Source organism: Eucyclogobius newberryi, unplaced genomic scaffold (assembly GCF_026437365.1).
Source record: "Eucyclogobius newberryi isolate DKJ021-1_F unplaced genomic scaffold, fEucNew1.0.hap1 SCAF_7, whole genome shotgun sequence".
Taxonomy (NCBI): Eukaryota; Metazoa; Chordata; class Actinopteri; order Gobiiformes; family Gobiidae; genus Eucyclogobius; species Eucyclogobius newberryi.
The window spans coordinates 8,395,808-8,422,501 of NW_027316389.1; the positions used below are offsets into that span (position 1 = coordinate 8,395,808).

The 26,694-nt window shown below is 41.0% G+C and overlaps 1 protein-coding gene across 1 annotated transcript in view; it reads left to right on the forward strand.

The window, feature by feature from the left end:
• Nucleotides 1-490: 490 nt before the first annotated feature.
• The window catches only part of peak1 (pseudopodium-enriched atypical kinase 1), a 33,158-nt gene continuing 6,954 nt past the window's right edge, over nucleotides 491-26,694 (forward strand). The window contains exons 1-4 of the mRNA XM_072434535.1: nucleotides 491-539; nucleotides 13,289-13,654; nucleotides 14,238-17,282; nucleotides 25,247-25,488. Of these exons, the coding sequence (XP_072290636.1) occupies nucleotides 13,428-13,654; nucleotides 14,238-17,282; nucleotides 25,247-25,488 (3,514 nt within the window). The 5' untranslated portion in view covers nucleotides 491-539; nucleotides 13,289-13,427. The remainder of the gene's footprint in view (nucleotides 540-13,288; nucleotides 13,655-14,237; nucleotides 17,283-25,246; nucleotides 25,489-26,694) is intronic.

Below are 26,694 nucleotides of genomic sequence, written 5' to 3' on the forward strand. Positions count from 1 at the left end.
TTCTTCTTCTTCTTCTTCTTCTTCTTTTTCTTCTTCTTCTTCTTCTTCTTCTTCTTCTTCTTCTTCCTCTTCCTCTTCTTCTTCTTCTTCTTCTTCTTCTTCTTCTTCTTCTTCTTCTTCTTCTTCTTCTTCTTCTCCTTCTCCTTCTCCTTCTTCTTCTTCTTCTTCTTCTTCTTCTTCTTCTTCTTCTTCTTCTTCTTCTTCTTCTTCTTCTTCTTCTTCTTCTTCTCCTTCTCCTTCCCCCTCTTCTTCCTGCGCTCTCATAAATGCTCTTCAGTTGAATCAGTTTTGTGTTTCGCTGGCTCTGAACAGTAGCTTTCTTTCACAACGTCGCCACCTGGTGCCAGTCGAGCAGCAGTGCGCTCGCCGCATTATCCCGCTCGGCTCCAGAGTTCCTCGCCTAATGTCCCGCCCCGTGCTCGCCACAAATTGACTTCATTCTTTGTTTTTCTCTGTGATTTCCGTAGGTCGCTGTAGGAGATCTGCGGCGCTGCACCGTCCAGAGCCATCATGGAGTCTACGGCCTGAATCTAAGTGTCGTGAGTACGATTGTATCTTCATGTTTGTTTGTGACGCTGTGTTGGAAACGACGAGTTTGTTTTGCTCGAGTTCTTTAGTCGTCGCAAATAGAAAAGTGTCAAAAACACACTTTATTTGGATAAATACTGTAAACTCAGGCCTGTCATGATAGTTACTATATCAACGACTTATTCAACATATGACTCATTTACCATGTGTATCTTTTCTTTGGATTTATGAAGATATTTGCGTTGTAGTCGATCTCGTGCGCTGTGGTCGATCTCGTGCTTTGTAGTCGATCTCGTGCGCTGTAATTGATGTCGTCCTTTGTAGTCGATCTCGTGCTTTGTAGTCGATCTCGTGCGCTGTGGTCGATCTCGTGCGCTGTGGTCGATCTCGTGCGCTGTGGTCGATCTCGTGCGTTGTAGTCGATCTTGTGCGTTGTAGTCGATCTCGTGCGTTCTAGTTGATCTCGTGCGTTGTGGTCGATCTTGTGCGTTCTAGTCGATCTCGTACGCTGTGGTCGATCTCGTGCTTTGTAGTTGATCTCGTGCTTTGTAGTCAATCTTGTGCGTTGTGGTCGATCTCGTGCGTTCTAGTCGATCTCGTTGGCTGTGGTCGATCTCGTGCGTTGTAGTCGATCTCGTGCGCTGTGGTCGATCTCGTGCGTTGTAGTCGATCTCGTGCGTTGTAGTCGATCTCGTGCGTTCTAGTCGATCTCGTGCGTTGTGGTCAATCTTGTGCGTTCTAGTCGATCTCGTGCGCTGTGGTCGATCTCGTGCGTTCTAGTCGATCTCGTGCGTTCTAGACGATCTCGTGCGTTGTAGTCGATCTCGTGCGTTGTGGTCGATCTCGTGCGCTGTGGTAGATCTTGTGCGTTGTAGTCGATCTCGTGCGCTGTGGTAGATCTTGTGCGTTGTAGTCGATCTTGTGCGCTGTGGTCGATCTCGTGCGTTCTAGACGATCTTGTGCGTTCTAGACGTTCTCGTGCGCTGTGGTAGATCTCGTGCGTTGTAGTCGATCTCGTGCGCTGTGGTCGATCTCGTGCGTTCTAGTCAATCTCGTGCGTTCTAGACAATCTCGTGCGTTGTAGTCAATCTTGTGCGTTGTGGTCGATCTCGTGCGCTGTGGTAGATCTCGTGAGTTAAACATAGTGCATCTCATTGAAAGAAGCTTTTGGGTTTTGATCTTTATCAACTGCAGTAAAAACTCTCCACCACAAACTTTTGCAGACATTTATACCTGAGCTTCCTCGTGCACAGCCGCTCTCCACACAGTGTATATATATTACACCCGGATACTAGGACACCTTTCATCCACATAATCCTCATAATGCATCATCTTCACACTGGACGTTTGCTTTGACGTATACGACAGCGTGTTCATTTCAGAGCGGCTTTTATTGTGGCCAGCCTAAGGCACATCTGTGCAATATTCATGTCCTAATGCCGCTGTGAACAGTGTGTGAGATGAATGGGTCTTAGATAGCAGGGAAGATAGTTTTGATATTATTCCCCAAGAAGTTTCAGATTGATTCTATCTTGGTTTTATTCAATTACAGCTGCAGTCCATTGATCATACGCTGCTGGAAGCATCCAGATCATTTAGAAGTTGGGTAACACTTCCATACAAAAGTCTGCATCGTGTTATGAACAAAGAAGATCCCACGCAGCGCTCTGAGCTCCACTCACTCTCTACAACATCCTTTTGCTGTAAGAAGAGATTCAGAGTTTGGAGGAAATATGATTCAATGTCGGTGCCGTTTATGTTCCGCAGATTAATATTGGAATCCAGATTAGTTTGGATCAAATAGAATAAAAATAGAAAAGGGCTGAAACAAGTTCATCGAAGTTTCGCAACAAATCGATTCTTGAGTTAATCGTCTTTGCATTCAGTAATAAAATGATCCAAAACATGCAACGCGAGACATATACTCCTCCAGAATGTTCTCAAGCGCCGTCACGTTTGCTTCATCTGGGTCAAATTGAGTAAAAATGCGATACTAACTAATTGAAAGAAAGGTGGATCTCGTGCTTTGCGGTGGATCTCATGCTTTGTGGTCGATCTCGTGCTTTGTGGTCAATCTGGTGCTTTGCGGTCGATCTCGTGCTTTGCGGTGCATCTCGTGCTTAGTAGTCGATCTCGTGCGTTGTGGTGGATCTCGTTCTTTGTGGTCGATCTCGTGCTTTGTGGCCGATCTCGTACGTTGTGGTGGATCTCGTGCTTTGCGGTCGATCTCGTGCTTTGCGGTCAATCTCGTGCTTTGCGGTCGATCTCGTGCGTTGCGGTCGATCTCGTGCTTTGTGGTCAATCTGGTGCTTTTGTGGTCAATCTGGTGTTTTGCGGTCGATCTCGTGCTTTGCGGTCGATCTCGTGCTTTGTGGTCAATCTGGTGCTTTTGTGGTCAATCTGGTGTTTTGCGGTCGATCTCGTGCTTTGCGGTCGATCTCGTGCTTTGCGGTCGATCTCATGCTTTGCGGTGCATCTCGTGCTTAGTAGTCGATCTCGTGCGTTGTGGTCGATCTCGTTCTTTGTGGTGGATCTCGTTCTTGGTGGTCGATCTCGTGCTTTGTGGTCGATCTCGTACGTTGTGGTGGATCTCGTGCTTTGCGGTCGATCTCGTGCTTTGCGGTCAATCTCGTGCTTTGCGGTCGATCTCGTGTGTTGCGGTCGATCTCGTGCGTTGCGGTCAATCTCGTGCGTTGCGGTGGATCTCGTGCGTTGCGGTGGATCTCGTGCGTTGTGGTGGATATCGTGCTTTGTGGTCGATATCGTGCTTTGCGGCCGATCTTGTGCTTTTTGGTCGATCTCGTGTGTTGTAGTCGATCTCATGTGTTGTAGTCGATCTCGTTCTTTGTAGTCGATCTTGTGCTTTGCAGTCGATCTCGTGCTTTTTGGTTGATCTCATGCTTTGTGGCCGATCTCATGCTTTGCGGTCGATCTCATGCTTTTTGGTTGATCTCGTGCTTTGTGGTCAATCTCGTGCTTTGCGGCCGATCTCGTTCTTTGCAGTCGATCTCGTTCTTTGTAGTCGATCTTGTGCTTTGCGGTCGATCTCGTGCTTTTTGGTTGATCTCGTGCTTTGTGGTCGATATCGTGCTTTGCGGCCGATCTCGTGCTTTTTGGTCGATCTCGTGTGTTGTAGTCGATCTCGTGTGTTGTAGTCGATCTCGTTCTTTGTAGTCGATCTCCTTCTTTGTAGTCGATCTTGTGCTTTGCGGTCGATCTCGTGCTTTTTGGTTGATCTTGTGCGTTGCGGTCGATCTTGTGCGTTGCGGTCGATCTTGTGCGTTGCGGTTGATCTCGTGCACAAAGCAATGAAAAAGACGCACAAAAACAAGTAGCAAGTGCTGATTTGTTCACCGCAACTCGCTGCTTATGCCACACTTTTGCTCATTCCGAGTAAGCGCTGACCCAAGCCTCGCAGCGCGTTACATGAGATCTTAGTTTTATAATCCTGTTTTTAATGAGGCCCGTAAGGTGCGATTTCACACTCGACTGTAGAGCGCGGAATCGCTCGGCTCTCGTGTCTCTCCGGGGGGCTCCAGCTTCACGTTTGAGGCGTTGTTTTGAATACTTTTCACCGCTGGAAAGACAAAATATCATATCTGAAACCGCGCGAAGAAGCGTCTGGTCTAGCGGTCGTTTTCGTTGCGTTCTGGTGCACTTTACGGTTTTCTCCGACCGTTCCCACGTCACTTATGATGATGACGCCTCGGATTAAAGGTGCGAGACGTAGAAAAGATGTTCTAAATTAAGACAAAGCAAGAATTACACCAGCTTTATCTCTGGTCTTGTCCTGGTTTATCTCTGGTTTAGTCCTGCTTTATCTCTGGTTTAGGCCTGCTTTATCTCTGGTTTGTTCCTGGTTTATCTCTGGTTTAGGCCTGCTTTATCTCTGGTTTGTTCCTGGTTTATCTCTGGTTTAGTCCTGGTTTATCTCTGGTTTTGTCCTAGTTTATCTCTGGTTTTGTCCTGGTTCATCTCTGGTTTATTGCTGGTTTTGTCCTGGTTCATCTCTGCTTTAGTCCTGGTTTATCTCTGGTCTATGAACAATCACATGAAGAAACATATCATTGTGTTAAAATATTCCTATTCAAAACTGCAATCCTTTTTCTCCCTGTGGCCCTCAGAGGCAACTGTTGTTGTGATTTTGGACCTTACAAAAATAAATTGATTTGATTTGATTTTTTACTTTCAACACCTCAAATATTGTGTTCCGTTTACATGAATTACTGGATAATACTGGATATTGTGCCTGGTCTGATGGGAAAAGCACCTTCACAAACACCATCAGTACCATCGTTCACATTAAAGTACCATCGTTCACAGTAAAGTACCATCGTTCACAGTAAAGTACCATCGTTCACAGTAAAGTACCATCGTTCACAGTCGTTCACAGTAAAATACCATCGTTCACAGTAAAGTACCATCGTTCACAGTAAAGTACCATCGTTCACAGTAAAGTAGCATCGTTCACAGTAAAGTACCATCGTTCACAGTAAAAGTACCATCGTTCACAGTAAAGTACCATCGTTCACAGTCGTTCACAGTAAAATACCATCGTTCACAGTAAAGTACCATCGTTCACAGTAAAAGTACCATCGTTCACAGTAAAAGTACCATCGTTCACAGTAAAAGTACCATCGTTCACAGTAAAAGTACAATCGTTCACAGTAAAAGTACAATTGTTCACAGTAAAAGTACAATCGTTCACAGTAAAAGTACCATCGTTCACAGTAAAAGTACCATCGTTCACAGTAAAAGTACCATCGTTCACAGTAAAAGTACCATCGTTCACAGTAAAAGTACCATTGTTCACAGTAAAGTACCATCGTTCACAGTCGTTCACAGTAAAGTACCATCGTTCACAGTAAAGTACCATCGTTCACAGTAAAGTACCATCGTTCACATTAAAGTACCATCGTTCACAGTAAAGTACCATCGTTCACAGTAAAATACCATCGTTCACAGTAAAGTACCATCGTTCACATTAAAGTACCATCGTTCACACTAAAAGTACCATCGTTCACACTAAAAGTACCATCGTTCACACTAAAAATACCATCGTTCACAGTAAAGTACCATCGTTCACAGTAAAAGTACCATCGTTCACAGTAAAGTACCATTGTTCACAGTAAAGTACCATCGTTCACAGTAAAATACCATCGTTCACAGTAAAGTACCATCGTTCACACTAAAAGTACCATCGTTCACAGTAAAGTACCATCGTTCACAGTAAAAGTACCATCGTTCACAGTAAAAGTACCATGGTGGATACTGGATACTCTGGTCTGACGGGAAAAGCACCATCACAAACACCATCAGTTTCACGCTGTTACAGGGTTAAAGCTTCTGGAGACATGTTTCCATTTGAGCAGAATTCTTCTTACATAATCACAAAGTTGAATTATTGATTGAAGAGATTGGATTTGGCTTTAAGAATAAGAATAGCGTTCGCCTTCATTTCACTTACGTATAAATAATAAAACGGTCGGAGCGTCGGAGCGTTTTGTTGCAGTCGGAGGAATCGAGTTGAACAAACACAAGATAGTTGTGGAATAATAATAGAATAAATCAGAGTGACTGCGATTATTATGATTATTAAAAGTGAAGTCAAAAATTTTCTTTCTTTAGATTTTTTGTACCATTTAGATTATTTTTCATTATTTCTATTATTATTTATTGTTATTGTCATTTATTTATTTACTTTATTAGTTTTATTTATTGTATTTTTTTCATTAATTGTATTTGTTTTATTTCTTTTTTTATTTATTTTGTCCTTCTCCGTCTTTGGTCGACTACAGTTCTAGTGATTGGTTCTTATTGGCTCTTTTGCAACGTAAAGATTGTTTTTGAGTAATAAATGGCCCATTTCATGTAATATATGTCACATTATTAATTGACATCACTTAGAAACAGAATTCTACAATGAAGACGCAAATCAAATCACAATTATTTTGTAGACGTAGATATTGTTTCCAAAATAGTTCAACTCCAGTGCTTATTTATTTTATTTTATCTTATGTTATGTATTTTGTATAGTGTATATATTTCATTTTATTCATTTTTTAATGTATTTTACTTATTTTATCTATTTGATAAATTTTATCAATTTTATTTATTTTAATAGAAGATCATTTAACCCTTGGTGCTCCGTGCGATCGCCCATGAAGAAGCTGGTGTTTTTTTGTATTTGTCCGTCGGCGCTTCCTCCCACGCGACGCTCGTTTCCCGCTCGTTTCCCGCCCGTTTCCCGCCCGTTTCCCGCCGTCTTTCCGGAGTCCAGAGTCTTGTTCTTCCCCAGGGGACCAAACCCAGACTCTCCCATGGCTTTCACTGGACTCTGTTGCCCTGGTGACCGTTGGATCAGTTCAAAGCCATATTAAGGGTTGTGTGGAAGTGTTTTAGTGGCGTCGAGTGACATTCTGTGTAAATACATGTTGTGAGGTCTTTTGTCTGTCGCCAGCAGCAGCAGTAAAAGGTTTCACCAGAGTTTGGGGCTTGGAGTTGTTTAGTTTGGGTTTAGTTCATGTTGAAGCGCAGCACTTCTCCAAAGTGCAAGCGCTTTAAAAGGTTTCACTCAGTAAATGTGCGGGACACTGTCAACTCATCCACAGATTCACATGGGGCATTTTAACTTCTTCTTTCGGTTTTCTTGAAATGCATTTTTCTCACGGAGAGACACAAAGATCAGCCTTCAAAGTCGGTTTTTTTTATTATTATTTTTTTCACTTTTTTTTTTAAACTTTTTTTTATTTTATTAGCATTTTATTTTAAATTGATTTAATTTATATTTAATTAAATGCATATTATTTTATTTAACATTTATATTATTTTATTAACATTTATATTATTTTATATTAAATGTATATTATTTTATATTAAATGTATATTATTTTATATTAAATGTATATTATTTTCAGGGCCAGTGCATCTACCTGCACTTAATAAGATCTTGATGGAACAGAAGGATTTGTAAGTGTCTAATTTTCCGCAGGATTGATTTAAGTTTAAACAAAAATAGGCAAACAGTTTTATTCGTCAGATCTAGTTTACTTAAAAACTTACTATAATATATGCAATATCCCCGCCCCATTTTTCAGATTTAAATGTCATTGTGACATTAGATGGAAATTATAAACCTAAACATTTTTATATTTTTTTTGTGCAAAATTCACAATATATTTATCTTTACTGCTTTTTAGTCCAATGAGTCGTCCGACCTGCAGGCGGCGTTTTAAGTCGTAACATGGTTTGATTGGGCACTTTTGACGGACTTTGAGCAAGTAATTATCAGAAAAACGGTTTGATTTTCCCAGAGTAAATGTACAATATGGTACGCGCGCCATCAACGGTCCGCTCTCCGCGCTTTGAGAACCACCGACTCCACCATTTGTTTTTTTACACACACAGTTACACACACTCTCTGGTGTCTGATTTAGAGAGAGAGAGAGAGAGAGAGAGATGACTAAATACAAGCGTTATCAGGTATTATTACTTGTCAAATAATGATGTCATTTAAATGGATATTTAAACAGGAAGTGATATAATTATGACAATGTATTTTTTTTTTCAAACGATAATAAAAAGGAGACAAATGACATGTCCACACAGAAGGAAGGATGTGTCCAGAAGAAACGCCCAAAGGATGAGCCAGAACCAGACACAATCAAAACCACCAGGAAGTGTGACGTTTGTGAAAAGATTTATACAGTTGGACCTCGTCACCACTTCCTGTCGGGAAACGCCAGCTGTAAATCAAACAGAATCCAAAAGCAGGAACCAAACTGCAGCAAAGACCAGTGAACTGTAAATGCACTTCCATTCAACAGAAGTGACAAAAGCTTGACAAAAACACAGCAAGAAGTGACAAGGAGCGACAAAAATACAACAAAAAGTGACAAAAACACAACAAGAAGCGACAAAAAGGGACAAAAATGTGACAAAAACACAACAAGAAGTGACAAAAACATGACTAAAACCACACTAAGAAGCAGGAACTAAACTGCAGCAGAGACGAGTGAATTGTAAATGCACTTCCATTCAACAGGAGTGACAAAAACGTGACAAAAACACAACAAGAAGGGACAAAAATGTGATTAGAAGTGACAAAAATAACAAAAAGTGACAAAACACATTAAAAAGTGACAAGAACACAACTAAAAGGGTCAAAAACACAACTAAAGGGGACAAAAACGTAACAAGAAGCAACAAAATCATAACTAAAACCACACTAAGAACAGGAACAAAACTACAGCAAAGATGAGTGAACTAAAAAAGCACTTTCATTCAACAAAAGCAACATAAATGTGACAAAACACAACAAAAAGTGACAAATACATGACAATAAGTGATGAAAACGTGACAAAAATAACAAAAAGTGACACTACACAAAAAAACGACAAAAATACAACAAACAGTGTTAAAAAATACAACAAAAAGTGCCAAAAACACTACAATAAGTGACAAAAACACAACAAACAGCAAAAAAATACAACAAAAAGTGACAAACAACAAAAAGTGACAAAAATGATATATATTAAAATAAATCGATAAACAAGTCGATTACCTTATTTAAAGTTTAGTCAAATGCCCCGGCCTAACAGAAGTCAAACAAACAGATGCATAAACTAAGTGCGTACACAACACGCCACTCAGGCGCCGCACAGACGCCGCACAGACGCTTCTCAGAGGAGGGAATAGTTGTGATCGTTCCACACAAAAGCGTCACTTTTCACACTGGTCATCATTATCTTTTGACAGGTCAGGATTTTTGGAGTCTGCATGTTCTCCCCGTGTTACCGTGGGTTCTCTCCGGGTTCTCCGGCTTCCTCCCACCGTCCAAAGACATGCATGTGTTAGGTAAAAATTGGTAACTCTAAAATTGGGCCTAGTGAATGAATGTGAGAGTGAATGGCTGTCTGTAATGTCTATGTCTCTGTGTTGTCCCTGCGACAAGTTGGCCACTGTCCAGGATGTACCCTGCCTAAGGCCCGAAGTCACTGGGATAGGCTCCAGTCACCCGCGACCCCGAAAGGGAACAAGAGGTAGAAAATGGATGGATGGATGGAGGTCAGGATTTAGGACGTTGTTTTGTTCCACAGACGTCCAGCAGCTGTCGCACACTCGCTCGGGTGGAAAAGAGGCGAGCGCGCGGAGACGTAGCCTAGATCACCAGGAATAAAGCTGTTGTCGCTCACGGCGATGGACGTCGACATGAGGAAAGAGAAAATGTCTAAAGAAATGTCAAATCTCGCTTCGGTGGGACATGAACGACGAGGACAACGATCATGATTATTGACGTCACGACCAAAACGACAATAAAATCCGACATTTTCTTTCCTCGTTTTCTCAACACGTCGCCGCTCCACAATTCTTCATGAAATCAAACTTTCTGAACGATTCTTTTAAAGTGCCCCCTACAGGCCGCACAATGCAGTTTAGAATTTATGAAAAATGTTATCACAGAATAGCACATTTTTGAGGTTTATAATTTCACTTCCTGTTTGTAATTGATGACATCACACAAGGAAATTACCCAGCAAACACTGGGCCAAAACCCATCTAATGTCACCATTAATTTTATTTGACAAATAAAGATATATGAGAGCGACTTTATTTTATTGAATTCATGTTTAGAGAGTCAAAAAAGTTGTTTCTTGAATGAGTTGTCCCTGATGTGATGTCACTTCCTGTCATTTTCAACAGATTTTTCCACGTTTTCTCCACAAATACCTGCTCAATTGGTATAAACTATAATTTGTATGTACGACAGGTATAAACACACCAAATAAAGTCAAATTTTAGAAAATTGTAAAAACTTTTTGGAGGAAAAGCTGACCAGAAAGGACCATAGAACATACTGACTAAGAAAATCAGTCAATGTTTTTAAATCTGTCCTATTCAAATAAACCAATCAATAAATACAAATATAAGCCTCAAAATATACGTTTTTTGCCAGTTTTGTAATATTGATTACTTACAGTTGTCAAAAGTATCGGAAATCATATACTAAAATACTTTCTTTTCATTTTTCTTCATTTCTTTTCATTTAACTAACAAAGACCTAATTTAGTTTGAAAATTTTCAAAACTCATTTTCATACATTTGAATGCTTTTTTTATTGATTATGATATTTTTATTGGTCATTTACAGTTGTCAAAAGTATCAGAAATCATATACTAAAACAATTACTGACACTTAAGTGTAGAGTGTAGAGTGTAGTAATTTTAGCAAGTATTGAAAAAAATCCCATAAACCGGACAAAATTTGAACAGTTTTAGAAAAATCTTTAGTTGAACAAAGCTGTTTTTTTGTGTTGAAAATTACATTCTATTGTCTGAAAATAGTCTTTAGTTTGAGACGCTGTTACCGTGACAACTCTGTGTGTATTCATAAATGCTCCTCTTTTGTTTTCTATGTCCCTAAGCCCAATCACGTCCGTCGTCGTTCAGTTTTTATGCAGGTGTTTATTGTTGGATTTCTAGTCGCGCTGGTCCTCGTTATCCACGATCTGTTAATTGACTTGGCGGTGCAGTCGTCCCGCGGGAGGAACTCGTTTGATTGGTGCAGAGCCGTGTCTCGCGGGGCGGGTCCAGACAACTCTCCTGAACGTGGTATTCAGAAAAGTTAAAGGGTTTTGACTGAGGACGATGGGAAGATGTGCAAAGTTTGCCCCCTTCTGGAGACTTTTGAGTACTGCAGTGTAATGTTGTCCACTTGTCAGTAAACTCAAAATATACAAAATACAACAAAAAGCGGCGAAATACAACAAAAAGCGGCGAAAATACAACCAAAAGCGGCGAAAATGCCACAAAAAGCAACCAAAATACAACAAAAGGTGACAAAACACAACATAAAGGGACACTACACAACAGAAAGCGACAAAAATGTGAATAAAAGTGACAAGAACACAACTAAAAGTGACAAGAACACAACTAAAAGGGACAAAAACACAACTAAAGGGGGCAAAAACGTTACAAGAAGCAACAAAATCATGACTAAAACCACACTAAGAACAGGAACAAAACTAATATTGTCCACTTGCTTGGTTTATATCCTGGTTTTATTCTCTTTTTATGTCTCTAAACTGTATGGATTAAACATTTTCAGTAGTTTTGACTTCCTGAGCTGTTGAAATGATGCTTGTGGTGGAATAATATTACTTTTTCCTCCACACAATTCATAAATTAATGGAATATTTCAGTTGCAAAAACAGTTTACACAAGGTTGTCGCTTGCAGTTTGCTCTTTGTATCGTAACTTTGTTTGCTGAGGCCAAATGCAATCCAAATATTACTCAATCCGGCCTCGATCAAATCTACTTAACATGATTGTCATTTATTAATATATAAGAGATTGCGACGACAAGTAAAATACTTTTCGACTGTTAAATGTCGATATCTGTCAGTAGAATAAAAAAAAGACTCAAAATATTAAGTCTTTACTAGTTCACTTCAGTCACATTTAGTTTCAGATATTAAATATAGTGAAAGAAACTAAAATGATACTTTAAAAAACAGAGTACTGTAAAATTTTGACTGTTATGTATAGATTTTTTAACACATAAGTGAAGGTTTCCACGTTGTAACATGAGATATTTACACAGAAATTAATTTAACGTGTGCTTTTTTCCAAACGGTGCCAGTAACACGGCTCGTTAAAGAAATAAAATATACTTTAATCTTCCAGAAAAGTCATTATTATCACCATCTTCATCTTCCTCCTGCAAACGTAAACCACTGACTTCTTCTTCTCACCGTGCAGCAGCTCCGTTTCCTTTTGGGAACTTAAACGCTGGATAAACGCATTTCTCTGTGTGTGTTTTTCACAATAAGAGCGTGTGCCTTATGCAGTAAAAAACAGTAGCAGTAAAGAGTAAACTAGCACGTTCCTGCTCCACTTGTGGGTCAGACCTTTGCTCTTATAGGCCGTAAAAACCCATAAATGAGCTGCATCGTTGTATTGGCCGTAGAGTTCAAAGTGTGTGTAGAAAGTAGAAGTTTAGTCGCTCTGGAGTATAAGTCGCACCAGCCAAAAAATGCATAATTGAGAAGAAAAAACATATATAAGTTGCACTGGAGTATAAGTCGCATTTTTGGAGGAAATTTATTTGATACAATCCAAGACCAAGAACAGACATTTCATCTTGAAATGCAGTTTAAAATAATAACCAATGAGAGAACATGGTGAAAAGGTGTACGTATGCTAACGCTAACACCTTCAGCTACATGACGTATGCTAACGCTAACACCTTCAGCTACATGAGGCACAGACAGAACTGTGGTAAGTGTCTGGTATGTTAACGTAACATATGAACAGTTATTCAGATAACTATAGCATAAAGAACATGCTAACAAGTTTAGCAAAGCATCACTTTTACCCCAAATCACTAAATCCATTGAATTCTTCTTCCTCTGTGTCACTTCTAAACAACTCCACAAACTCCAGAGGAAGAGGAAGTGCAGATTCTTCTTCTGCGTAGCTTAGAGCCTAGAGCGCCCTCTTGTGGTTGTCAGTGTGAAAATAACAAATAGTATCACATATAAGTCACATCACGGCCAAAACTATGAAAAAGGTGCAACTTACGGTAATACGGTAGTCTAAATGTTACACTATTCCAGATTTACTACCATTTCTGCCAAGAACCACTCCTCAACTAAAGGGATTCCACCTCCAACTCTCTTTTAAAAATGTTAAATATGATTCAAATTAAATAAACTCCTCTTGACGCCGTTGGGATCATTCATATTCCGTCTCTTCCTCAGGTGCAGCGGGCTCCTGTGTTCACCTGAATCCCTCATTATCCCTCGCCGCTCGGCGCAGCCTGCGGTTTGATGGAGGGCTTTCCTGTCCACTGACCCCGCCCCACGCCCCCCTCCCCATCACCCCTCCCCCCCAGCAGCCATGTCCGCCTGCGGCGCGTTCACCGAGCACGTGTGGAAACCGGGCGAATGCAAGAACTGCTTCAAACCCAAGAGCCTGCACTGCCCGACGGCGAGCGCGGGAGCCAGGCCGGCCCCGGAGCCGCGATCTCCCGGGACGCACCCGCAGGGTCTGCCACCGGGGGGCACCAGAGCGAGCACCGGGCTTCTTCCGCACAACGCGCAGAGGGCGGGCAGCGGGTCAGCCAGGTCGGTTGGACTGTCATTGCATTACATCTGGAACCTTGACTTGTTTGAGGTTTTAACCATGTCGTAAAATCGTCCCCTCAAACCCGGAGTCGTATTTAGCTTTATTAATTAATCCTGCTTCTCATATCCTTCGTTAAGCTTCACTAAAACACTTGATTTCCATAATGTCAAAAGTAGATATCCAGAGAAGGACTATAATGGTTTTTAACTTGAATAAACTTAATGATCTTTGGGTAAGTGTAGCAAATCGAATTGTGGTCTACACATGTATTGAGCAGGGGTGTCTAAACTATGGCTCGGGGGCTAAATGCGGCACTCAGACCAATTTTTGTCGGCCCTCAGGCTTCCTGCTAAATTTACCCGAATAACGAAAATTGTACTTTTTACTGTGAAATTGGAAATCTTCTGCCATCATAACTTAAATGACTATCGGTCACTTCATGTAGGCCCTCGACGTGTGCATCTGTTTCAAAAGTTTGGACACCCCTGGTATAAGAGCAACATAATCGTTTAACAAGATCTGATTGATTACTCGAAATAGCACAAGTCTCATTCAAACTGTTTTATTTCTTTTCCACTTCAGGACAGGACAATTCCGACCTCCTGTGGCCAAGAAGCCGACCATCGCCGTGAAGCCCACGATGATGCTCCCGTCCTCTCCGACTTCCCCGTTGTCGCCATCGTCTCCATCGTCGGGACTCGATTCAGACGGAAGCGTAGTCCAGTCGCCCACAAACGCCCAAGTGGAACTGGGCAAAAGCTCGGCCTTCACGGTATGGAACCACAACGGACTGAACCAAAATAGGCCGAGTAATAACAACAACGAAGGCGAAGGAGGACGGCGGGAGATCGAAGGCTACGGACCGTTTAGCCCGCGAACGCCGAGCGGGAATAACAATAGCAGCGGATTGACCGATGTTTTAAAGGAAATCGCCGGTTTGGGGCCTGGTTTGAGTTCGCCTCCTCTTTCTAAAGACTTGTTCTGGGGGCGAATAAATACATCGTATCGGAAATCGTTGGAAAGAGGGCTACCGGCTGCAAGTTGTTTAGCCATGGGAAGTAGCATTAGCGGAGGAGACGGTTTTGGCGGTCCTAGTTCGTCGCAAAAACGCGTCTCGCTAAGTGACAGTACGGAGATCATTAGCCGGGAGGGAGGGCGGTTTTGTTACCCAGATTTTTCCAGCGAGGACGACGACGACGACGACGATACCGAAAGGGACGACGAACACGAAAGCTGGGACGAGAGTGACGAAGAGCTGCTGGCGATGGAAATTCGCATGAAGGGTCAGCCGCGCTTCGCCAATTTCCGAGCCGCCACGTTGTCCCCTGTCCCATTCGCGGCGAGTAAAAAGTGGAATACTGTCCCGCTGCGAAACCGGTCGCTCCAAAGGATCTGCGCGGTTGATTACGATGACAGTTACGACGAGATTTTGAATGGTTACCCCTCCATGAACTCGAACGGGAGTCTCATGCCATACGAACATCACGATTTGCAAGGGAGTGGGTTTCTTTCCAACTCCGAGACCACGACCTCTCCCGAATCGTCTTCTTCCCAGACCGAAGACTCGCGGACGACTTTGAGCAGCGGTAGCAGCGCCCCCTGTCCAATAAAAAACGGTTTGCAGTCGCCTATGTCGCCAAACGGTCAATGCACTTCTCCAAAAAGCCCAGTCAAAGTTACTGAAACGCACACGTCAGTTTTGGCGATTAGGTTAGAGGATAAAGAGGGACAAGAGGGTGCACCCATGCCCCAAGCCATCCAGGGACAACCTGTTACAATTAGTTTTAGTCCGACAGAGGAGAAAGCGAAGCCATACCGTGTTGTCAATCTAGAAAAATCCCTCATCTGTAAGCCTTACACCGTAGTGGACGTATCCGCATCCATGGCGAGCAAAGATGAACAAGTTTGCAATTTGTCGCCGAAATCTCCCAACGTGTCGAGTCCCACCGTCCCGACGCTACTACCTAGGACCTTTTCCGGCCAGCCACTTTCGCCAACCTCTCCATCTTTCGCCATTTCGCCAAGATCACCCATTTCCGTGGCACCGATCCCCACCTCCCGCAAAAAGACCGGCAACATACGCTACCAGGAAGTGTGGACGTCGAGCACGAGTCCAAGACAGAAAATCGCCAAAGTGGATTTCGGAAATGGATGCAATTCTGGAGCGTCCGTTGCCGCTCAATATTACAATCACAAATCCGCGCCGACCTCTCCTATCGCTGGGGTGTCCTCGTCGCGCACTGTCCCGGTCAAGTCTCCAAACTTATCCGAGATCAAATTCAATAGCTTCAACAATGCGGGGATGCCTCCGTTCCCCATCATCATTCGTGACGAGCCAGCCTATGCGCGCAGCTGTAAGAACGCTGTAAAAGTCCCCATAGTGATCAATCCGAGCGCTTACGATAACTTGGCCGTGTACAAGAGCTTTTTAGGAGTTTGCGGCGAGCTGCCCCCACCTAAGGGTGCCGGGAGTCGAGTGGCGAGTCACACTTATGAAGAAATCGGGTCATCTGAAAGTGTCCAGTCTTCATCCACCGACAAAACGATCTCCGGTAGAGGAACATCAGAGGGAGCTTCGTTTGAGGACAAGAAATCGCAACCAGAATTTGCCGCGGCGTCAAACGTACAGGCGAGGTGCAATGTAGAGTCTAGCACCGTGTCCAGCACCAGCTCTAAATGTGGCCGCGTTCAACTCATCTCTTTGACGAGTTCGCCGGCAAATTTGGCCATTGCTAAGAGTAGTCCGAGTGCTAGTGCGTCATCGAGGATAACGGTAGATTGCAAGAAAGATGACAATGATTTTAGTTGGACGTATCGGTCTGCGGGGAGCCACAGGGAAGAGGCGAGTGCTGTGCTTTCGCAAATCGTAACGTCAATCCAGCCTCCACGGACGCCCCCGGATTCGCCGACATCCGCGGACAAAAGCATGGAAGAGTTGTACTCGCTTCCTCCCGACGCTATGAAAGACACGCTGACGAGACCGAAATCGCTCTTTACCGCCGCCGACGTCGGGTTAAAGTCCAAAAAAGACACGCCGCCTAAAGTATTGTCCAAATCCCAAAGCGCATCGGCGTCGGTTTCCCTCTCTAGTCCGAAATCGGAGCAAACTGCACCCTTCCCTCCGCCCAGATCAACGTCGTCGCCGTACCATGCCACCAACATACTGCAACGGCATTTCGCCAATTGGACTAAGAGTTCGGGTTCTCCTTCGAGACGGACGGAGGGTGACGGAGATGGACGCGGCGGTTCGGAAAGCTCCAAACCAAAACGCTGGATATCTTTCAGGAGTTTCTTCAAGAGGCGGAAAGAGGACGACGAGCAGAAAGAAAAGGGTGAAAAGGCGGAAAAGGAGAAGGGCAAGTTGGTGGGACTCGATGGGACGGTGATACACATGCTGCCGGCTCCACCCGTGCAGCAGCACCAGTGGTTCGCGGAGGCCAAGCCAGAAGATCCGAACCAGAAACCAACGATAATATTCACCTATAAACCGGAGAGTGGGCCGGGAGAAGGAGAGCTGAGGATTGAAGAGGTGCCAGAGACGGCGCTGCTGAACCCGGAAGACGGTCTGAAGTCTGCGAGTCCGAGAAGAACGCCGTCGCCGTCCAACACTGGAGGAGAACCAGCCAGGTATGCCACGTTTTACATGTCAAGGGCTGAGAAACTAGTCATAGGATTCAACTTCCTGTTAATAGGCAACATATTGAGGTGCGGAGTCGGAGCTTTAGCGACATATAATCGCAATTGTTGTTTGGGAGGTATGAAAAATTCGTCTGTATCGTCTGGAATTGAAACTTTTAAAAATGACCTAGTTTCATCTCCAAAACAAGCGTATAAAGTGATATTTCTGCACTTTTGTTGTTAAATGTGTGGTCCGTTGAAGACATTTACAGGCACGTTTTAGCACGTTCCCGATGCATTTTTAAAATATTGTTTGAATGTCAACATTTTGATCGACAAAATTACATCAGTTTTATATTTTTTTCAGGAGAGAGAAGTGACTTTTTGTAACTTAAGTTTATTCAAATCAGTTGTGAAAATAAACACTCCTTCACAGAGAGGTTATTATTTTATCAAATATTCTGTCCTTGGAGAAGTGACTTTTTTACCTCCTTAAAAGTTCAGAATAGGGCAGGGAAATCGGGAAGTCTTTTTAAATGTTTTTCAAGACATTTGTGTTACCTAATTTCCCCGATAAAGCTGGTGGTAAAAGAAAGGACATCAGTCGCTCTATAATGATAAACACTGACACTAGCAAAGAACCTGCACATACTTTATATTGATTTAACTGTCCGAATAGGCGATAGTAGCAGTTAACGTATATCATCATCTATAGGGCTTAGAATATATACTCTCAGGTCACTGGACTGACTCGGGATTCTGTCTTGCGAAGTCATTCAGTAAAAAACATTTTTACTCACCAACATAGACATTTTGGTACCTAACACTATTCATATTTTATTAAATGTGGCAACAACATAAATGGAACAGTATCTAAATGTGAAAAGCTCCCGGTGCCTGATTTTTTCTACTTTTAATACTCCTTTTCCTGTACTTCCTCTCGCCTCCTTCGCGCCCCGAGCTCCGTGAACTCTTTAAATATTACACCGCTCAACGCCGTCAAAACTCGGCCCAAATCTGTCGACTTTCCGCCGCGCTTTTGCTTTTCCCCTTCACATCAAACGTTTCGGGGGCGTTCCTTTGTTCTTAAGTTTGTCTCGCTCTAAACAACAAACACATATATTTGCATCCGTCGCTATTTTTAAGCTGCACCCAGAGATATTGAACAGCATGGCATTAAACTCATTGATTTTCACAATGCAGGTCAGATCTGTGGAGAGGTGACTGCAGTTTGTTAGAGAGGTTTTATGACGTTCTTGTGGACTGTAGGGCTGTAATCGGCCAAAGAAACTCATGGTCGACCTCAGACTCGCTCTGTCCGTCAAGCGGTCATCAGAAATGGGCGTGGCATCGGCAGAAGATGTGCGACTTTATGATTTATGATCCAACCGTATATACGACACGAAAGTCACAGACGAGGCAAGAAAAGTATTTGTATTGAGTAAATTCACACATCAATCCCAATTTTACAGCTTACAACGCACTCCGAGAGGAAAAATTACTTAGTGCGTCTTTACGTGAAGTTTATTTGAACGAAAAAAAACAATAAATCAACTAATTGTGACTTGTCGACTATAAGAAATTAATGTATTTTGACTGTACAAATGTACTGACTACAACACAAAAAAGCCTTTTTATTACGGCGACAGTGGCTCTATTAAATGACAAAAAAATACATTCAGTTGTTTGTTTTGTTTTTTCTGTAAATATTCTCTATCTAGAAAGAAGCCTTCAGTCGTTCTGGTTAATAATGTACCGTATTTTCCGGACTATAAGTCGCAGCAGCCAGAAAATGCATAATATTGAAGAAAAAACATAAGTAAGTCGCACTGGAGTATAAGTCGCATTTTTGGGGGAAATGTATTTGATAAAATCCAAGACCAAGAACAGACATTTCATCTTGAAATGCAGTTTAAAATAATAACAGATGAGAGAACATGGTGAATAGGTGTACGTATGCTAACGCTAACACCTTCAGCTACATGACGCACAGACAGAACTGTGGTAAGTGTCTGGTATGTTAACGTAACATATGAACAGTTATTCAGATAACTATAGCATAAAGAACATGCTAACAAGTTTACCAAAGCATCAGTTTGACCCCAAATCACTAAATCCATTGAATTCTTCTTCCTCTGTGTCACTTCTAAACAACTCCAGAGGAAGAGGAAGTGCAGATTCTTCTTCTGCGTCGCTTAGAACCTAGAGCGCCCTCTTGTGGTTGTCAATGTGAAAATAACGAATAATCTCACATATAAGTCGCTCTGGAGTATAAGTCGCACCCCGGCCAAAACTATGAAAAAGCGACTTATAGTCCGAAAAATACGGTATTTAAACAAGTCGACTACTAAAATATAATTGTTGTTATATATTGTACATTATAATAGTGTTAGTTGCAGCCCTGAATAAATATAGTATAGTTTATAGTGACGAGTGAATGAAAAATACTTTAAATCGTGTTGCAGCCGTAATAATGTATTTTACAGAGACAAGTGAGTCATTTTCTGAGGGAAGTTGTGTGCATTGTAAACTATTGAGTTACTGATAAAAGCACCAGCCACGGCTCCACCTTTAGCTCCACCTTCTCACATTTCTCACCCTTTAACCTTTTGTTTACTGTGAAGCTGTTAATGAGTGATGAGCGCGAGCCTTCGAGTCAGACGGGCCTTCGCTTTTCAATCAGGAATGCGCCCGAAACGACGCCGTAAACAGAACCCGTATTACATGCATTCGGAATTAAATGAAATACTGATGTAAACCAAGTGGTGGGAGTCCGAGGCTTAAGGTGAATTTGAAAAAAAAACTCTTGATATATTCGTTTGAAACTTCTTCTGTCGTTTAAGTACATATAACCTGCGATTTAATGTGTAAAAATTGCCAAAATTTCACACATTTTGAAAATTTTAATCTGAAAAATGGATAGAGCCTGGATTAAATGTATTTCTTAATTTTATTGACATACCTGTATTGGATCCAAAATTAAATTATACTGAGGGTATTTTGGATATTAAAAATCCCATGTCCCATGTAAATCTATGAATAAAAGTGGATTAAATTAAATAATACAACAATTTTATTTTGTTGCAGATTGGCCCGTTTTAAAACAAAAATAGTCTGTAAATCAGGCGAGATTTTAGTGTCATTCTTATCTCCAACTTCCCTTCACCTTACACCGTGTTGTACTCACTTCCCACTTGTTTTATTGCTGTTTTCGAGCGCCGAGCGAAGGGTTAACTCGACAGGAGCGCTCCGATTGGCTCAGAGCGAGTGCGCGCTCCCGTGTTCTGTCGGGACACTGCCTTTTACACAGGTGAAGACGCTCAAAGGAACCACTTCTGAGGCCGAAAACGCAAAAACAACCAAGGAATTTACTTTATTTTTTTACTTTTTTGTTTTCTACAATTGACTTAAGGCGAAATAATGTGACGTCTATAAAGCTTTACAAATGGGGAGTTGCGTGAGCCAGTACAGTGGGTAAGTCGCCATTCAAAGTGCTTTATTTCCCAATTGCGTTGACGTGGTCGGTTTCTGTGGCTTTAGGGCTTGTGTTTTAAGGATTTGCCGCTATGACAGAGCGAAAGTTGTGTCGTTTGAGGGGTTTTTTGCGAGGCAGATCTGAACAAGTCAAGTCCTGACCCCCAAACACGCAGCAAGCATCGAGGTATTTACCAAGCGAAGACGAGGGGAAAGTGTCTGAGCGGAAAAACATAAAACTCATTTCTGACATTTAAACTGAAACGGGAAAAATCTCACGTGAACGAAAGTCGCGTTTTTTTATTTTTTTTATTTTTTATATGTATATTTTTGCTTTTTGACGAGACAAACAATGACAACAGCAACACACAAATTATACAGAAAAAAAACAAAATATACAACTAAAAATACAACAAAAATACAACAAAAAATACAGCTAAAAAATACAACTAAAAAATACAACTAAAAATACAACAAAAAAATACAACAACTAAAAAAATACAACTAAAAATACAACTAAAACATACAGCTAAAAAATACAACTAAAAAAACAACTACAACTAAAAAATACAACTAAAAAAATACAACTAAAAATACAACTAAAAAATACAAAAAGTTGCATTGTGAAGTGTCATTATTCTGCAGTCAGGCTCAGTCAATTATCAAAAGAAAAAATAAGAGGAAATTTGTTGAAAAATGTTGTCTTGCTGCTGATACTTATTATAAAAGATGTATTTCGTATGCCATAAGTCTTTAAACTGTCTTTAAACCTATTTTTCTGTTGTTGTTTTTTTTGTATATTGTATTTTATTTATGTATATCGCTTTGCATAATAAAATATTAAAAAATATATATTAAAAAAAATACGCAGTCAGGCCAGGACCAACACTTTTTTTTTTTTTTTTCAAATGGATAAACGTACGAGAACAAACACAGAGATTGAGGACAAGACCAAAAAAGAAAATATATAAACCAAAATGTGTAGAGATTCACCAAAATCAGAACAAAAAATAAAAATCATAGCTTGTAAACCCCCCCAAAAAACGCCCCATTTAGTCCACAGTCTGTCGAATTTGTCTATTTTCAAATTACAAATGTTTTTATAACAAAAACGGCGGGATCGCCAAATCAAAATGACAAAAGGAATAAACGGTTCGTGGATTTTTGTCAGTCTTAAAGCGCCACCTACAGGTCGGAGGACTCATTGAACTAAAATGCAGTCAAAAATTATACAAATGTTATCGCAGAATAGCTTTGTTTAGGTTTATAATTTCACTTCCTGTTTGTAATTGATGACATCACACTAGGAAATTACCCACTGGGCCAAACTCACCTAATGTCACTTCTTTTTTAATGTTACAAATTAAAATATATGAGATCAACTTTATTTTGTTGAATTAATGTTTAGAGCGTCAAAAAAGTTGTTTATTTTTGTAAATTCTGCATAAACTTTGACTGGAATGAGTGTCCCTGGTGTGATGTCACTTCCTGTCATTTTTTACAGATTTTTTAACATTTTCTCCACAAATACCTGCTCGATTGGTATAAAACTATAATATATATGTACAACAGGTATAAATACACCAAATAAATTGTACAATCCTGTAAAATCCTGTCATTAAGTCTTTTTTAACTGGCAAAATGTGTGGGGAAATACTGAAATGTGAAATGGACGATGAAGACGATAAACATTACAATCCCGACGACTGGACGCGGTTACGTTCAGAAAGTATGCAGTATGGATTCTTTTGAGCCGATCACATTCGCCAATTTCGATATTTATATTGCGAATTTGACGGCGCGATGGTCCCGCCCTCTTTTACGGTCGACAAAGAGACTCTTAAAAGTGTCTGGTTCGGTTCAGACGAAAAGCCCGAGGGGGAAAACATTCAAGCAGCTTTTTAACTCTGTCGTCTTTCATCACGGAGCTGTCAAAATGTGTGGAATGTGCTCCAACTTGTGCATTAATCTGCCGTTCACACTTCATTTTTTTAAGATTTTAAATATAATTCTTATTTCAGCCTAACCACGGTTCGTAATTGCTGTAAAATTAAAGGTGGAATGGACGATTTTTTTCAGCAAATTTTTTATCATATTCCCTCGTGGCGTGGATAAATCATTTGTCCTGCCACGTATCAATCATAAAACGCACCTACCGCTCACCTGCAGCCGCGTGCTGTTCGTACCCACGTTTCCGCGTGCCTAAGCGCATGGATCTATCATAATATAGTTCCCTCAGTGTACGGGGCAAAATGAAGACGGAGAAAGACAGTTCGAGCTGACGCAGAAGTGGACAGAAATCTACGGGAGACGAGAGATGCGATGCGCTCTGTTGCGCTAATAAACAAACGCACGTGTGTTGTATCAGTCCGCACGGGGGAGTGCGCATGCGCACTTCCGCCTGCGTTCTCAAATCGCCGAAAAATCGTCCATTGCGCCTTTAAATCCAGGACTAAAACAAATTCATCTTTACCGTGCGTTTGTTTTTTATGTGTTGTTAAATAAAAGAAAAATAAATGTAATGTTTAATTAGTCACAGCTAATCAGCCTGTGAGATCATCGTCAACTAATTTAATAATTATTTTCTGAACTACAGTAAGACTCTAAACAGGCTGTGTGTTGAGAGAGTTTAACGACAAAGTAAGAATAACCACAAACTGACACAGGAAACGCATAAACAGAGTATTTTTTTTAATATTTTTTCCCTCCGTAAATATCTTCCACTTGGACGGTCTCACTTTAGCTTCATCACTTTAGCTTCATCACTTTAGCTTCATCACTTTAGCTTCATCCGGGTCAAATTCTGTAAAAGTCTGGTATTCACGGGGTTTTCGGTGAAACAAGACAACGAATGGCTTAATCAAAAGAATCTGTAAACAAAATGATCATTAGTTCCAGCTCTATTTAAATACATTTCTCTCGTCTTATTTGAGAGGTTTAGAGGTTTTTCACACTCTGTACTTGGGCCTCAAAACCCCTGCAGCGGCCCTAATAGATGGATCCCTCTGGAACGTATGAAGGCATCACACAAAATCTGACAAAGATCGGAGACTGGACTGACATGATCTGTAAATAGTCTGAATGCTGCTTCTGTCTTGTTTTGTTTCTCGTTCTGTGTGATTTTTTTTTTGTTGTATTACAAAAATACAAAAATTGAAATTGAAATGGAAAAAAAAGAAAATCTGGACTAAATGGGACTATTATTTGAACGCTTTTGTGCCTTAAGCTTTTCTTTTCACGGAATGCCCTTTTTTGTCATCTCTAAAGTATGGTTATTTTTAAATGTCCTTATTTTTTTCTGTTTCGTTTTCATTTTGTTTGATTTTGAGGCGTCGTCAGTTTAAGTCAGGATTCACCACAGGCTCAGTTCTGATTCAGACGTGATTTCCCGCCGTCTTTTCTCTTCTCGTGTAACTCACATTTATGACGACAAAATGAAATGACCCACATTACTTCCTACGTGACACCAGTTATTGAGTCATTTGGGACACATCAGCCAAAAAATACATAATAGAGAAGAGAAAACATTTATATGTCGCATTTTTTAGGGAAAATGTATTTGATAAAAGACCAAGAACAGACATTTCCTGTTGAAATCCAGTTTAAAATAATAACAGATGAGAGAACATGGTGAATAGGTGTACGTATGCTAACGCTAACACCTTCAGCTACATGACGTATGCTAACACTAACACCTTCAGCTACATGACGTATGCTAACGCTAACACCTTCAGCTACATGACGTATGCTAACACTAACACCTTCAGCTACATGACGTATGCTAACGCTAACACCTTCAGCTACATGACGTATGCTAACGCTAACACCTTCAGCTACATGACGTATGCTAACGCTAACACCTTCAGCTACATGACGTATGCTAACGCTAACACCTTCAGCTACATGACGTATGCTAACGCTAACACCTTCAGCTACATGACGTATGCTAACGCTAACACCTTCAGCTGCATGACGTATGCTAACGCTAACACCTTCAGCTACATGAGGCACAGACAGAACTGTGGTAAGTGTCTGGTATGTTAACTTAACATATGAACAGTTATTCAGATAACTATAGCATAAAGAACATGCTAACAAGTTTACCAAAGCATCAGTTTTACCCCAAATCACTAAATCCATTGAATTCTTCTTCCTCTGTGTCACTTCTAAACAACTCCACAAACTCCAGAGGAAGAGGAAGTGCAGATTCTTCTTCTGCGTCGCTTAGAGCCTAGAGCGCCCTCTTGTGGTTGTCAGTGTGATAATAACAAATAAAATCACATATAAGTCGCTCTGGAGTATAAGTCGCACCCCGGCCAAAACTATGACATTTTATTTTAGTGAATGATTTAGCTTTTTTTACATCGACATCAAACAAAAAGAACCGAGACAGATCGTACCGGCCGCAACCCTGCGCCGCTTTGACCGCAAACGCACATAAACCTCACTGAACGTGCAGAAACCTCACACTGAACGCTTCGTTTTGTCTCCGCCCACAGCCAGGTCCCTCTGAGCGCGTTCCGGACTCGGGACGCGGGCTCCCGGGACGCGGGCCCCCGGGACATCACGCCGCTGCCGTCCAAAGTAGACCTGGGGCTGGTTCTGGGCCAGGACCTAGTGAACCAGGCCCTGGCCAGCGCCGCGGCCAGCGAGGGCAGCGCCAGTCTCTGGGAGGAGGAGCCGTCCAACCGCTCGCACTCTCCCACCTCCAGCCAGTGCAGCGCCACCTACAGCAACCTCGGTGAGACGCACCTCAGGACACACTCGCTCGCGGTATTTGTCGACCGAAATGTGCACTTAAAGTCATTCAAACTGCTTTATAGAACAGAAAAACATGCATTAAAATCACTAAACTAACGGTTAAAACATAAATAATCATTATACATTTGACTTTAAAAGAAAACAGAGCAATCTTTTGATCTACACCTTCATTTGCCTTAATACAACATGGACAAAATAGACAATTTGTTCGGCAATTAACACTTTGTTCATGCTTTATTAAGACTTATAAAGGTACTTATTATACTTACCATAAAGTCTTAACAAAGATGCTTATTCCTCCTGTTTTTGTATTCCAATATAGACAAATAAGTCCAAACATAAGTATATTATAAGTGTATAACTGTATTAATAAAAACAACGCAAGATAAATATTCAGAATTTCAAGTTGTGATGTTTACTTTGACAATCTAACTTTATTCATAGAGCACATTAATAAACGTGATATTGTCGACCAAAACAACAAATCAACGTTACTGTTTGTGCAAAAAAAAAGTGCGTTTTTCAATTAGAATTAAAAACAGAAAGAGACTCGACAACGGAAACAAATGTGCCTTGTTTTTCTCATAGTTTTTGTAGTAAAACAATGGATTATCATTTAAAAACATCACCTAATCTCTATATATTTAAGAAACGGTGTAAAGCAATAACAATCAAATAATATGAATTAAATAATACATTAAAAAAATTATTATAATAAATTGAAGTGTGGCATTTTTTTTTCAAGAAATGGGCAGATATTTATGAGGTTTTTTCCTTCTCGGCTCCTTTTTGATTGTGATGGTAATTTATATTAACGTAATGACATAAACATTTAAATTAATGAATAAATAAAGTGCAGATCGGTGAGAAATTAAACAGTGACATGTTTAATTTTCTTTCATTCCCGTTTTCTAATATGTTACAAGTTTGTGATCGGCAAAAAACACAAAATAATATTAAAGCGCCCCCTACAGGTCGGACGACTCACTGAACTAAAATGCAGTTAAAATACATTTATTTAGAATTTAGCTAAAGATTATTATTACGAATTGTTCATTGTTTTTTTAACAAAACACAAAATTACCAGAGATTAAAAAATGAAAAGAAAAACACAAATCAACTGAACATAACTACAAATAAAATCCCGGCACAATTAAATTCAAATAAATTCCCTTCCTGTTTGTAA